This window comes from Anabrus simplex, chromosome 1, assembly GCF_040414725.1.
Source record: "Anabrus simplex isolate iqAnaSimp1 chromosome 1, ASM4041472v1, whole genome shotgun sequence".
Classification (NCBI taxonomy): domain Eukaryota; kingdom Metazoa; phylum Arthropoda; class Insecta; order Orthoptera; family Tettigoniidae; genus Anabrus; species Anabrus simplex.
The window spans coordinates 1719019167-1719034155 of NC_090265.1; the positions used below are offsets into that span (position 1 = coordinate 1719019167).

The 14989-nt window shown below is 38.5% G+C and overlaps 1 protein-coding gene across 1 annotated transcript in view; it reads right to left on the reverse strand.

Moving 5' to 3' along the window:
- LOC136858715 (myrosinase 1) overlaps positions 1–14989 on the reverse strand; it is a 96368-nt gene that overhangs the window by 15774 nt on the left and 65605 nt on the right. Inside the window, exon 6 of the mRNA XM_067138456.2 lies at positions 3434–3528. Coding sequence (XP_066994557.2) covers positions 3434–3528 — 95 coding nt within the window. The remainder of the gene's footprint in view (positions 1–3433; positions 3529–14989) is intronic.

Genomic DNA, 14989 nt, shown 5'->3' on the forward strand with positions numbered 1-14989 from the left:
AATGTGATTTTTAGAGTAATTTATGGTTTGACCTGATAATGGAGGATAAATTACCATTTGGCATAAGTTAATGCTGGATGGAGGACAGTTAGTTAAAAATGCCAGCCATATGGTCATTTTATAAGAAACAATATTTTTTAAGGCAATATATGATGAATTGAGAAAGAAAAACTATGAGAAACTTCAACAGTAGCTGAAGGGCTTTCATCATGCATAGTCTGCAAGTCACCTCCTTGCTGAATGGATGGCATTACAGGGTTTCTAGATTGATTTCTGACCAGCCCAGACATTTTAGCTGTATCTGGCTTTAGTTTGTTTGATTTAATACAGAACATTTCATGTACACACCCTCTGGCTTCATGACTGGGTGGTCAGTCCCTTGGCCTTCAGGGTACTTCTGTCCTCAACATTCCTGCAACTTGCACACGGCTATCCTCCACCACGGAAAACACTTGCCTACAAGAGTTGCATCCAGATGTAAATTCCACACAAAATAATAATTATTAATTACAAACAACAAACAATACCCACAACAAAATGCAATAGTGAATAAATGTGCTGACACAAAGTAATTGGGAGTAAGGCCAGGAAAGAAAGACTTTAACACATTCGACATCTACTCCCAGATACAGATGCTCTCTAACTGTGCCAGACTGACAACCTTCATAGTCTGTACCACCCAACTGATGGAGACTGAGGACATAAAATAACCTGGTATGACAGACAGGCTGTGAGACAGATCCTACAAAAAGTCTGTGGTTTTCAGGAACAACCTCTGAAAAAGAAAGAAAGGAGTTACACAGGGAGATGTTCCCAAGTACGCCTGTCCAAACGAAGGAGAAATAAACAGAATAGAACAAATAGAAGCAAAAGTGGGGATGACATTAAAATAAGAAACAATACAGAATGATCAAAATATGAAGGCTTTAATGGCCAGAGTAAATACGATCAAAATCTTCCAGGCTAATCCGCAGTGGTCTACTCCTATCACACCTGCCAGATGTTTTCACTACTGCTGTGGTAGTCATCTTCTGTGGCATCATCTAAGTACTCTCTCCTGTGTCCCACTGGTGACTGTGATGGTCATTGGGGAGGCAGCTGTATTTATATCTGAGCGTGCGACCTCCAATTGGGTCATACCGTGCAGTCTGTCATCTGATTGAATATCTGAGCACACAACCTCCAATTGGGAGGCTATTGAAATACATAACCATCCGGATAACTTTAACAGAAAGGATAAAGGACTGAAGCTCAGCAAGGCCTGGTATGCCCCCTTATATAACTCACAGCCAAAGCCAATTAAGATCAGTGACATCATAGTCGACCAATCAGAGACCCGAATGCTCGGTGCGACCCAATCAGAGGACCGAATGCTCGGTGCGACCCAATCAGAGGTCATGCACTCAGATATGCAATCAAATGACAGAGAACCTGGCACGAACCAATCGGAGGTCGTGCACTCAGATATTCAATCAAACTACAGACTCCACAGCGCAGCCCAATTGGAGGTCACACGTTCAGATACACTGAAGAAAATGGAAATTGCAACACCCAGAAGGAGTAGTGTTACATTACTGCAATTGAACACGCAGGACGAGTGTTTGGTTGTGATTCTATGATTACACTTTCAGGTCCCTCTGACCGCAAGTTTGGACAACAATCAATACAGGATGTGCCCACCACGAGCTGCAATACATTGATGAATTCATTGATGCATGGAGTCAATAAGGCCCTGGATCACTTACTGAGGAATTGTGGCCCATGCTTGCTGCACTGCATGGGTCAGTTGTTCCAGAGTTGTGGGTGGCTGAAGACGGTTGGCCAGTTGTCGACCCATCATGTCCCAAACATGCTCAATAGGACTGAGGTCAGGGGATCTGGCGGGCCATTCTAAGGTTGTGATGTCGTGGAGAGCTTCTCTGGAGATGCATGCAGTGTGAGCCTGGGCATTATCCTGCTGAAACATCCCATTAGCAATGTTTGCCATCATAGAGACAACCACTGGATTGAGTACCCTATCAACGTACTGTCGAGCAGTCATAGTGAGCTCAACAAGCACTAATTGTGATTTCACATTAAAGCCAATAGCTCCCCAGACCATAATGCTTGGTGATGGCCCTGTGTGCCTCTCGACTATAAGATCTGGGCGGCCCCTCTCCCCGGTATGTCGACGCACACGATTCCAGCGATCACTGCGGGCAAGATAGAAGCGCGATTCATCACTAAAGACGACCCTATGTCATTCGTCGACCCACGTCGATCTTTCTCGACACCAGGCCAGCCTTACACGTCGCTGTTGTGGGGTCAATGGAACACCTTCTGCAGGAATACGGGCTCATAAGCCAGTTGCATGCACGCATGGCTAATGCATACCATGGAGGCCACTGCATAGGCTACATGGAGCCACCGGTAGTGCCAGTGCACTATCTGAGACTTTGTCTCATTACCAAAAATTGATGCCTGCTTGGCCATCATAATTATGATATAGATGTTGATTCCCATAGGGAACCTGAAATATTTGTCCCGAATGAGTAAATTTATAATGCCAAAATAAATGGTCCGTTATTGGACATTATAAATTTTCCAGCTAATTTACTCATTCAGGAAATACGTTAGGAGACTCTAAATACAAATTTTAATGTCTGTAACATCTTTAGTTTTTGAGGTATCACTATCCTGACAAAAATAATTCAACCCCCTTTTCAGTCATTTATTTAAAAGAGATGAAAAAACAATTTTCACATCTGTAACATGTTAAGTTTTTGAGATGTTCTGTAGATATGCCCATTTCAAAAATTCACCCCTTTTTCAGTTTCCCTTAGTAGATTTTCCAGAAACAAATTATCTATGTTTCTTTACTTTTACAGGAGATTCCAAGTACCAGTTTTCAACATGTTCCGTGTCTGAGAAATATTGTAGGCCTAGATATATTCTTTTTTAAATTCAACCCATTTGTCACTCCCATTCACCCCCTATTCATTGGATTTTCCAAAAACAAAAAAAAATTGTGTTTCTTTATTTTTATTTTTAAAGGAGATTCTAAATAACAATTTTCACGTCTGTAAATTTTTAAGTTTTTGAGATATAGATATGCTCATTTAAACAATTCACCCCAGCCCTTTTTCACCTCCTTAGTGGCAGAATACCCAAAAATCCTCCCTTAGTGAGCACCTACACCCTAATATGAAAGTATCCTCAAAATTTCATTTCTTTATGTCCAGTAGTTTTGGCTCAGTGATGATGATGAAGTCAGTCAGCCAGTCAGTCAGAACATGTTATTTTATATATATACTGTATATAGATTGAAGAGGCAGACTACTTAAATGCAATATTTAGGTATATTCTTAAATATGTGCTACTTGACACAAAATTTGGTGCCTGTAACAATGTTTATGTTTCAGATTGAGAGTTCAATAACTGAAATGATACTTGCGTCAAATTGCAGTGCTTGATGTACAGCTCTGAAGTCTGCCTCGCATTCAGTCTTTGGTTCATACCAGTGGCTGTGAAGAGCAATCCCCAGGCGACCTGTAGAAATATTAATTGCTTATTTCGAAACTAAATTATACCATTTTATTTCTGTCAATACTCATCTCGTCACACCACAGAAATAAGAGTACTAGTGAATGATTTCTTAAAACCTAAATTTTCATTTGAAAACCTTATCAATGTATCATATTTCACATTGTTGTGATAGTGAAAAGTACATGAGAATCGTTTTTTTCTGCTTGTGTTTTAACGTCATACCAACACATCAAAGGTTTTCAGCGAAGCAAGGATCATAAAGTGCTAGGACTGGGAAGGTAACAGCCATGGCCATAATGAAGGTAGAGCTCCAGGATTTGCCTTGTGTCAAAATCGGAAACCACAGAAAACCAGGGCAGCCAACGGTTGGATTTGCATTCATCAACTCCCAAATGCACAGCTATGTGACCCTAACCATACAGCCAAGTTGTTCCGTATGCTTGATGGATATGGAAATCAGTAGAATACAATTGGGAAGTGGTGTTTGAAATCTGCTAAAATGAAGATATACCAATATCCCTACAACAACGTATGTGGCAGAGACTTGAGATCTAGGAGTGTTCGCATTCTCATGTTACTTAGTGTTAAAGTATAAGGTTAAATTAGTTGCTCACATTCATTACTTTATTTTATAAATGGTTATTTAAACATCATCATACCTTAATATTTCTTCATTTGATATAGTATTACTTTAATCACTCACTTAGCTTGTTGCTTTTTAAAGGTAAACTTTTAACATTAACATCTTCTGTGTTCTATACTTTGACTGTGCTCTTGTCTCCTTGATACTATACTAACAACTGTTTCGCCTTCACTTTCTAGAATGTTAGCTTATCTGAATCCTATTGGTGACTCCTTACACAGTTCTGAGACATTTTCCATGGCATCATTGGTGGTATGATCACCTTTATTAACTCTTTCTTTGATAATAAGAGCGTACTTGTAATGACTGTGCCTTTATTCAGATTCTCGTAACATATATTTTTAATTATTATTCTTCATTTTTGAAACTTTAGTTTGTTTATCATAGCTATGCCCACTGCTCCATACTACTTAAGCTCATGTAGCTTCTCTCCAGCCTGTTAACACAACGTCACATGTCTCATGGATATAGTTCACATACAAGATCATCACTCCTGCAGTGATATAAACTGCATTCCATCTCTTAGAGTGGCTAAGGCTTCTTAATTGCCTAGTCAGCCACTGTATTCAAGATTACTATTTAACCCTCATGGAATCACTCACTCATTTGAAACGTTAGTAGTCGTGTGGGGTGTTGACAACACCCCAACTATCATATCACAGTACAACCTACATAAAGACACTTTTTTCCAAGAATGTACTTTATTACATGTAATATAGATTTACAAATGAGACTAGCATACGCAAATCATAAAATCTGAAATATTAATTTACAAAAATCCAAATATACAAAATATTGAAATTACTACTCAATTTCTGCATTTCAGTACAAAACAAATTAATACAAGAATATTTTTGAATTACACTCAATGTTTCTGTTATCAGATTGAAGTAAAGACATTGTGCCCGTTCACACGTCCGCGACAGCTTTCAAAATGGCGCCGACTGAAGGTATGGGCCATGTAATCTATAAGAAGCAAAGAATAGACACCAGTTGCGATGACACAGAAGGCCATACACGTCATGGAACGGTCAAGTATTCAGGGTGAAACGGACAGTGGACTGTCTACTGTATTGTTTTACAAAAAAAAGTAGAAAACTTGATTGTTAAGAAAACTCCATCTTAAATTTTCTCAACGGAGAGTGAGGACGGAATTACCGACCGCGGTATAATTCTTTTAGGAATAACAAAGGATCTAAAGATATATTAAAGGAAAAAGCATCAGAAACGAGAAGAAACAAGTCAAATCACCGAAAAATAGCATGGTTGACTCGAGATATTAAGAAGGAATCACCTACAAGAGCTACGAGATACGCGTGGGTGGATACTCAGCGCAGTGATCTATAGTCTGCAAAGGGAGACCAAGCCATCATAAAAAGGATCACACACAAGAAGAGAAACATCTCCAATGATTGAATCAGAATAAAAATAAGTTTACCTCAAGATTTACAAGAAGGGCAGACAGAGAATAGATGCACTGAAATCATTACCAACGAAATCGAGGATACATCGGAGAGCCACGAAAGAAATATTAAAATTAAGGATTACAGACGTCAAAAAAGAATTGTACAATGGCTGTACACTGCACTATAATCATTAATTTAGATGCTGACAAGAGGACCATGAGGATGATGTGCTAAGTACACATGATGGACCAAGCTGGGGACCAGTACATCTTGCTATACGACCGAGCCATGATGAGGAAGGCGACGGGAAACCATCCGACCGAGCCATGATGAGGAAGGCGACGGGAATCCAGACAGCACTTCCGTGATGAAGAAGCGGATGATGTACCAGATGTCCAACCCATGACCTAACCGAAGACCCAACTACATCCATTTGGGAGCAGAACAGCTGGACCAGGGACAACCATGAGCGAGCTAAGTCATTTACAATATTTAATTGCATAATTTTGGTTTGCCGACACATGTACCTTAGGTATGTGCCGATGGGCCAATTAGAGACCGATATATAAGAAATGCAAGTGAATGTTACCAACGAAGTGTGAGATATTTAAGTCCGTAGTTACATGATCTAGCAATATAGCAGTAGTTTCTGATGTAATGGATATATACGTCATCGTATATCGGTCAAAATACACGTATGTAGCGTGAGGTTTGAAAAAGAAGTTTGGAAACAGCTGATCATAATGACATACTGGCAGATTACAGAGATTTCATAGTGGTAAAGCTACAAGTTGACGTCACGATTGGTCGCGCGCAGTGTAAAAATAAACAGATGGAATCACGCATTGTTTTGCTTCACAATAAGGGCATTGAACTCAATCATAGGTTATGAGATATAGCAACTTTTAAATGTTGTTTTAAGAAACAGTGTGGTACTTTGACATGGCCGTGTGTTTGGGAACGCGACGAGTTATTATTGAGGCTACGATGTTAAGATATTATATGGATGTTGAAATAAGGTTACGATTGTGCTAACTGGAGGAAAGGTATGAGTTATCTATATATATAAAATAACTTGTCCTGACTGACTGACTGACTGACTGACTGACTGACTGACTGACTGACTGACTGACTGACTGACTGACTGATTCATCATCGCCGAGCCAAAACTACTGGACATAAAGAAATGAAATTTTGGGGATATATTCATATTAAGATGTAGGTGCTCGCTAAGAGAGGATTTTTGGATATTCCGTCGCTAAGGGGGTGAAAAGGGGGGTGAAATTTTAAAATTAGTGTATCTATATCTCAAAACTTTAAAAGTTTACAGATGTAAAAATTGGTATTTAGAATCTTCTTTAAAAATAAGGAAACACGTATTTTTTGGTTTTCAGAAAATTCCAATAGGAGGGGTGAAAAAGGGTGAAAATGGGGAAAAATGGGTTGAATGCCTTTAATCAGGATACCGGTACTTATATCTCAGAAACTGAAGAGATTACAGACCTGAAAATTGGTACTTTTGATCTCCTTTAAAAATAAAGAAACACGTATTTTTTTGTTTTTGGAAAATACAATTAATGCGATGGTGAAAAGGGGGTGAATTTTTAAAATGAGTGAATCTATATCTCCAAACTTTTAAAGTTTGCAGATGTAAAAATTGGTATTTAGAATCTTCATTAAAAATAAAGAAACACGTACTTTGTTGTTTTCGGAAAATCGCAATAGGAGGAGTGAAAAGGGTGAAAAAGGGGCTGAATGCCTTTAATGAGGCTACTTATATCTCAGAAACTGAAGATATTACAGACCTGAAAATTGGTGTTTGGGATCTCCTTTAAAAATAAAGAAACACGAATTTTTTTGTTTGTGGAAAATCCAATTAAGAGGGGTGAAAAGGGGGGTAATATTTTAACATGAGTGTATCTATATCTCAAAACTTTTAAAGGTTATGGATGTGAAAATTGGTATTTAGAATCTCCTTTAAAAATAAAGAAACACGTATATTTTGTTTTCGGAAAATCCTAATAGGAAGGGTGGAAAAGGTTGAAAAATGGGTCGAATGCATTTCATGAGTCAGTACTTATATTTCAGAACCTGAAGATATTACAGACCTGAAAATTGGTGTTTGGGATCTTCTTTAAAAATAAAGAAACACGTATTTTTTTTGTTTGTGGAAAATCCAATTAATGGGGGGGGGTGAAAGGGGGTGATTTTTTAAAATGAGTGTATCTATATCTCAAAACTTTTAAAGTTTATACATGTAAAAATTGGTATTTAGAATCTCCTTTAATAATAAAGAAACACATATTATTTTGTTTTCGGAAAATCCCAATAGGAAGGGAGGAAAAGTGTGAATAATGGGTTGAATGCCTTTATTGAGGCTACTTATATTTCAGAACCTGCAGATATTACAGACCTGAACATTTGTATTTTGGATCTACTTTAAAAGTAAAGAAACACGTATTTTTTCGTTTTTTGAAAATCCAAATAAAGGGGGGGGGATGAAAAGGGGGGTTAATTTTTAAAATGAGTGTGTCTACAAATTAAAACTTTAAAATTTACAGATGTAAAAATTGGTAGTTAGAATCTCCTCTAAAAATAAAGGAACACGTATTTTTTTGTTTCCTGTAAATCCTAATAGGAGGGGTGTAAAAGGGTGAAAAATGGGTTGAATGCCTTTAATGAGGATACATGTATCTCAGAAACGAAGGATATTACAGAACTGAAAATTTGTATATGGGATCTCCTTTAAAAATAAAGAAACGCATTTTTTAGTGTTTGGAAAATCCAACTAATGGCGGTTAGACAGGAGTGACAAATTGGGGTGAATTGTTTGAAAGACTATATCTACAGATTATCTTGGAAACGTAAAATGTTACAGACGTAAAAAGTGGGTGTTTGGAATCTCCTGTAAATGTAAAGAAACAGAGGTGATTTGTTTTTGGAAACTCCACTTAAGGGGAACTCAAAAGGGGTGAAATTTTAAAATGAGAATTTTTACAGTATATCTAAAAAAACGTAACATGTTACAGAAGTAAAAAATGGTATTTTTTATCTCTATTAAACATAAAGAAACGTGTATTTTTAGTTTTCGGAAATACCACTTGGGTGGAAGCGGGGTTAAAGTGGCTGAAAATGGTGTTGAATTCTTTTAATTAGGCTACTGATATCTCAAAAATGAAGATGTTACAGACGTGAAATTTGATATTTGCAATCTGCTTTAAAAATAAAGAAACACGTATTCTCAGAAAATCCAATGAAGGGTTGTGGGGGGGGGGGTGAAAGAATTGAAAAATTAATTGACTTAATTGTATGAGAATACATACATCTAATAAAAACTAAAGTTGTTACAGATGTGAAAATTCGTATTTGGATCTCCTTTAAAAACAAAGAAAAACGCGTTTTGGGAGGAAACCATCTTGGAGGGCGGGAGTGTAAAGGAGTTGAATTCCTTTCATGAGGACACACAAATCAAAAACTGAAGAAGTTAGAGTCGTGATAATTGGTATTTAGAGGATTCTTTACTATTAAAGAAACAAGTATTTTTTGCGGGAAAATTCACTTAGGGGGGGGGGGGGAGGGGAGTAGTGTGAAATGAAGTGAAGAAAGTAAATTATTTTTATGGGGATACTTATATCTCAAAACTGAAGGTAATAGACGTGAACATTGGTGTTTGGAATCTCCCTTAAACATATAGAAACAAGCCTTCTTTTAATTTTTTTGGGGGGAGGGTGGTAAATAAACTTAACGGCGGTAGGGTGTAGAAGGAGGTGAGACCAATTGATTTTACTGTTATTAATGTACTTATAAGGATCCTCCGTTGCTCAGGCAGCAGCGCGCCGGCCTCTCACAACTCGGTTCCGTGGTTCAAATCCCGGTCACTCCATGTGACATTCGTGCTGGACAAAACGGAGGCGGGACAGGTTTTTCTCCGGATACTCAGGTTTTCCCTGTCATCAGCCATTCCAGCAACACATAATAATAATAATAATAATAATAATAATAATAATAATGTTCCGGACCGTCATCAAATGTGCGGACCGCACTGGAAACGGCTACTGGACGGGTAATGACTAAGAATGCAGTCCGGCCGCCGGTTCAGTGCCGCCAAGGCACCCAATATAACACCACGCCGGATCTCCAGAAGGATTTTATCCATATTAAAAATGATTATAGGAAAAGATGGCAAAGATTTACGTACACAACTGACCGGGAAGAATACGTGAGCCTAGCCCGGGAAGTACGAACTCGATTGCTGGAAAGGAAGATTGAAAAATGGGAGGAAACGTGCCGTAAAATAAGAGACAACGAGTCAGATCGGGAATTTTGGTGGATTCTCGCAGAAAACGAGTCAGATCGCGAATTTCGGCGGATTATATATATAAAACAATAAGCATTCAATTATAAATTTCAGTATAATACCGTAGCGAAGCACGGGTATCTTGCTAGTATAGTGATATGAGAAGTTTTATTCGCACTACGCAGGGGCCATTGAGTGCCTGCAGTTTAAGATATGCCACACTACATTTTTTTTTAGATTCGTATACGTAAGATTGCCCACACCACTGGAGCGACCTAAGCCAAGGTATGAACAGAATTTACTATTGTAGAAGTATGCTTGTGACGGAATCGTATGTCAACTTTAGATGTGTTGTAATGAATATCGGAATACAACGATACGTTTGATAGCTGTATTTGACCAAATGTATTCACGACACCGATATATATGAGAGTATGTTTCTGAACACCGCGGCATAGCGCTTGCATAGTAACTGCGTATGAATAAAGTAGCTTGCATTGAAGTAGAATGTTATGGAATATAACGAAGGAAAGAGACATTGAACCTAAAAGGACATATGTATGACAGCCAAAGATTATGTTGAAATTAGATAGCTAAATAGATTAACATTCTCTGTTTGAACTTACATTTTCTCAACGAACTATAGCTAGGGAAAAGCTAGAATAGGAGCCGTATTTAACAGGCACTAGGAACGAATGCCTTAGTTCGTAAGAAGTTATCCATGCACAACGAGAACGTAGCAATAAAACATGAGTTCGGATTTACTCAGATTTATTCAGATTTACTCAGATTTATTCAGATTTATTCAGATTTACTCAGATTTACTAAGATTTACTCAGATTTACTTAGATTTACTCAGATCTATTCAGATTTATTCAGATTTATTCATACAGACTTGTTCATATGGAATTATGCATTTAAGTTCACTCATATGGATTCATCCGGTTAAATTTACGCATCTAGAGTTACTTATTTGAGTTCACTTATATGAATTTACTTATTAGTGACTCGTCATTGACTGAGTATTAGCCACAATTTACCATGTGATGTTTTTCAACGCTCAATTCTAATTGGATCGGCGAGTAAATATATCCGTGAAATGCAGTTCAGTCCTCCGATTTAAAAATGATGTTTTGGTTCAATTTAAGGTTGAACTTATTAGTGGACTTGAGATACACTTCGGCTTAACATTGTGTCTAAGTGAGACTTGTTTAATTAGTCTTAAAGCAAATGAGCTATCGTAACAAGTTGATTGTGTTGGTATTACACCTATGTCTCAACTGCAGTATGGACCTTAGATGTCCAGTGATATATTGTAAATATGTACATACTCAATTTTTACTTCACGAAGGAACTGATCTTCATAGTTTAATACTGGATATTATTTTCCTTTCTACGAGCCAGCGCTGACTTATAATCCATACTTGTTTTTACGCAATTCCAAATAATGCCCCGCATAAAATGCCAATTTAATAATCCAATATTTTATCAATAAATATCTTATTTATTTTCTACAATTGTATGTGTCATGAATTCTTCCATTACAGCCTAGTTCATAAGTTAGTTGCTAGCTAAGAGTATTTAAGTATTCCATTTAATCATGACCAGTTCTCACGTAGTCAAATATTCAGATAAAATTTGTCGACGGTTACTAATATTACGTCGTGAGTTTCTATAGGCGTCACCCGTGAGTTGCTAATCTCTTCGTACTCACGTTAAGCGTATCCTGTAGTAAGATTACATGTCTTACTTGCCATTAGAAAACCCTGAGGTATCCGCTGAGCGACCCCATTTCGTCTGTCTAGGCTGCCCAACGACGAGTTGAAATGGAGGTATCGGGTAAAGAATGTAACGTTCGAACAGACGCAGTTGTTACATACATACATACATACATACATTACATACATTATCATTATAGACTGTTATGCCTTTCAGCGTTCAGTCTGCAAGCCTCTGAGAATTTACTAAACGTCGCCACAATCCTCGATTTGCAACTAGTGTTGTGGCCTCATTTACTTCTATACCTCTTATCTTTAAATCGTTAGAAACAGAGTCTAATCATCGTCGTCTTGGTCTCCCTCTACTTCTCTTACCCTCCATAACAGAGTCCATTATTCTCCTAGGTAACCTATCCTCCTCCATTCGCCTCACATGACCCCACTACCGAAGCCGGTTTATGCGTACAGCTTCATCCATCGAGTTCATTCCTAAATTAGCCTTTATCTCCTCATTCCGAGTTCCCTCCTGCCATTGTTCCCACCCGTTTGTACCAGCAATCATTCTTGCTACTTTCATGTCTGTTACTTCTAACTTATGAATAAGATATCCTGAGTCCACCCAGCTTTCGCTCCCATAAAGCAAAGTTGGTCTGAAAACAGACCGATGTAAAGATAGTTTAATCTGGGAGCTGACTTCCTACTTACAGAATACTGCTGATCGCAACTGCGAGCTCACTGCATTAGCTTTACTACACCTTGATTCAATCTCACTTACTGTATTACCATCCTGGGAAAACACACAACCTAAATACTTGAAATTATCGACCTGTTCTAGCTTTGTATCACCAATCTGACATTCAATTCGGTTGGATTTCTTACCCACTGACATCAATTTAGTCTTCAAGAGGCTAATTTTCATACCATACTCATTGCACCTATTTTCAAGTTCCAAGATGTTAGACTGCAGGCTTTCGGCACAGTCTGCTATTAAGACCAAGTCGTCAGCATAGGCCAAACTGCTTACTACATTTCCACCTAACTGAATCCCTCCCTGCCATTTTATACCTTTCAGCAGATGATCCATGTAAACTACAAACAGCAAAGGTGAAAGATTACAGCCTTATCTAACTCCTGTAAGTACCCTGAACCAAGAACTCATTCTACCATCAATTCTCACTGAAGCCCAATTGTCAACATAAATGCCTTTGATTGATTTTAATAATCTACCTTTAATTCCATAGTCCCCCAGTATAGCGAACATCTTTTCCCTCGGTACCCTGTCATATGCTTTCTCTAGATCTACGAAACATAAACACAACTGCCTATTCCTCTCGTAGCATTTTTCAATTACCTGGCGCATACTGAAAATCTGATCCTGACAGCCTCTCTGTGGTCTGAAACCACACTGGTTTTCATCCAACTTCCTCTCAACGACTGATCGCACCCTCCCTTCCAAGATGCCTGTGAATACTTTGCCTGGTATACTAATCAATGAGATACCTCGATAGTTGTTGCAATCCTTCCTGTTCCCTTGCTTATAGATAGGTGCAATTACTGCTTTTGTCCAATCTGAAGGTACCTTACCAACACTCCATGCTAATTTTACTACTCTATGAAGCCATTTCATCCCTGCCTTCCCACTATACTTCACCATTTGAGGTCTAATTTCATCTATTCCTGCTGCCTTATGACAATGGAGTTTATTTACTATCCTTTCCACTTCCTCAAGCGTAATTTCACCAACATCATTTTCCTCCTCCCCATGAGCTTGACTGTTTGCAACACCACCATGATGATTTCCTTTTACATTGAGAAGATGTTCAAAATATTCCCTCCACCTCTCCAGTGATTCCCTGGGATCTGTTATGAGTTCACCAGAATTACTCAAAACACTGTTCATTTCCTTTTTCCCTCCCTTCCTATAGATTCTTTATTACTGTCCAGAAAGGTTTCCCTGCTGCTTGACCTAGCCTTTCCAGGTTATTACCAAAATCTTCCCATGACTTCTTTTTGGATTCAACAACTATTTGTTTCGCTCTGTTTCTTTCATCTACGTACAAATCCCTGTCTGCCTCGGCCCTTGTTTGGAGCCATTTCTGATAAGCCTTCTTTTTACGTTTACAGGCTGCTCTCACTTCATCATTCCACCAAGATGTTCGCCTTTTCCCATCTTTACACACAGTTGTTCCTAGGCATTCCCTTGCTGTTTCTACTACAGCATCCCTGTATGCCACCCATTCACTTTCTATATCCTGAACCTACTTACTGTCTACTGTTCGAAACTTCTCACTAATCATATCCATGTACTTCTGTCTAATTTCCTCATCCTGGAGATTTTCTACCCTTATTTGTTTGCAGACAGATTTCACTTTCTCTACCCTAGGCCTAGAGATACTTAGTTCACTACAGATCAGATAATGGTCTGTATCATCGAAAAATCCCCGAAAAACTCGTACATTCCTAACAGATTTCCTGAATTCAAAGTCTGTTAAGATATAGTCTATTATGGATCTGGTACCCCTAGCCTCCCATGTGTAGCGGTGAATAGCCTTATGCTTGAAGAATGTATTTGTAACAGCTAAACCCATACTAGGACAGATGTCCAGCAAACGCTTCCCATTCCCATTAGCTTCCATATCTTCCCCACATTGACCAATCACCCTTTCGTATCCTTCAGTTCTATTCCCAACTCTCGCATTGAAATCGCCCATTACCACTATTCTATCCTTGCTGTTGACCCTGACCACGATGTCACTCAATGCTTCATAAAACTTGTCAACTTCATCCTCATCTGCACCCTCACATGGTGAATATACAGACACAATCCTTGTCCTAATTCCTCCCACTGACAAATCTACCCACATCATTCGCTCACTTACGTGCCTAACAGAAACTATGTTGCGTGCAGTGGTATTCCTGATAAAGAGCCCTACCCCAGACTCTGCCCTTCCCTTTCTAACACCCGTCAAGTACACTTTATAATCTCCTATCTCTTCCGCCTTATCTCCCCTTACCCGAATATCACTTACCCCTAGCACATCCAGATGCATCCTCTTTGCTGACTCAGCAAGTTCTACCTTGTTTCTTCCATAAGCCCCATTAATATTGATAGCTCCCCATCGAATTCCATTTCGTTCGCCAAGTTGTTAACTTAGTCTGTATCACTTTGTGGTTCACCTGAATTTTGGTAACATTTTTCACCCATATTCCTCATACGTTTCAGACACATCACTCTACAACAGCGACCACAGTATGAGTTAGTCTTTACATCTTTGTTTCTAGGGCATACTGTGCACCGTGATTGTTTTGGAGCTCGTTCTCAGATGTTTGTCATCTTACTTGATGTCCAGAGTGGTAAACAGCTGCTAGTATCAAAATACCAATCACACATTTATTTTGA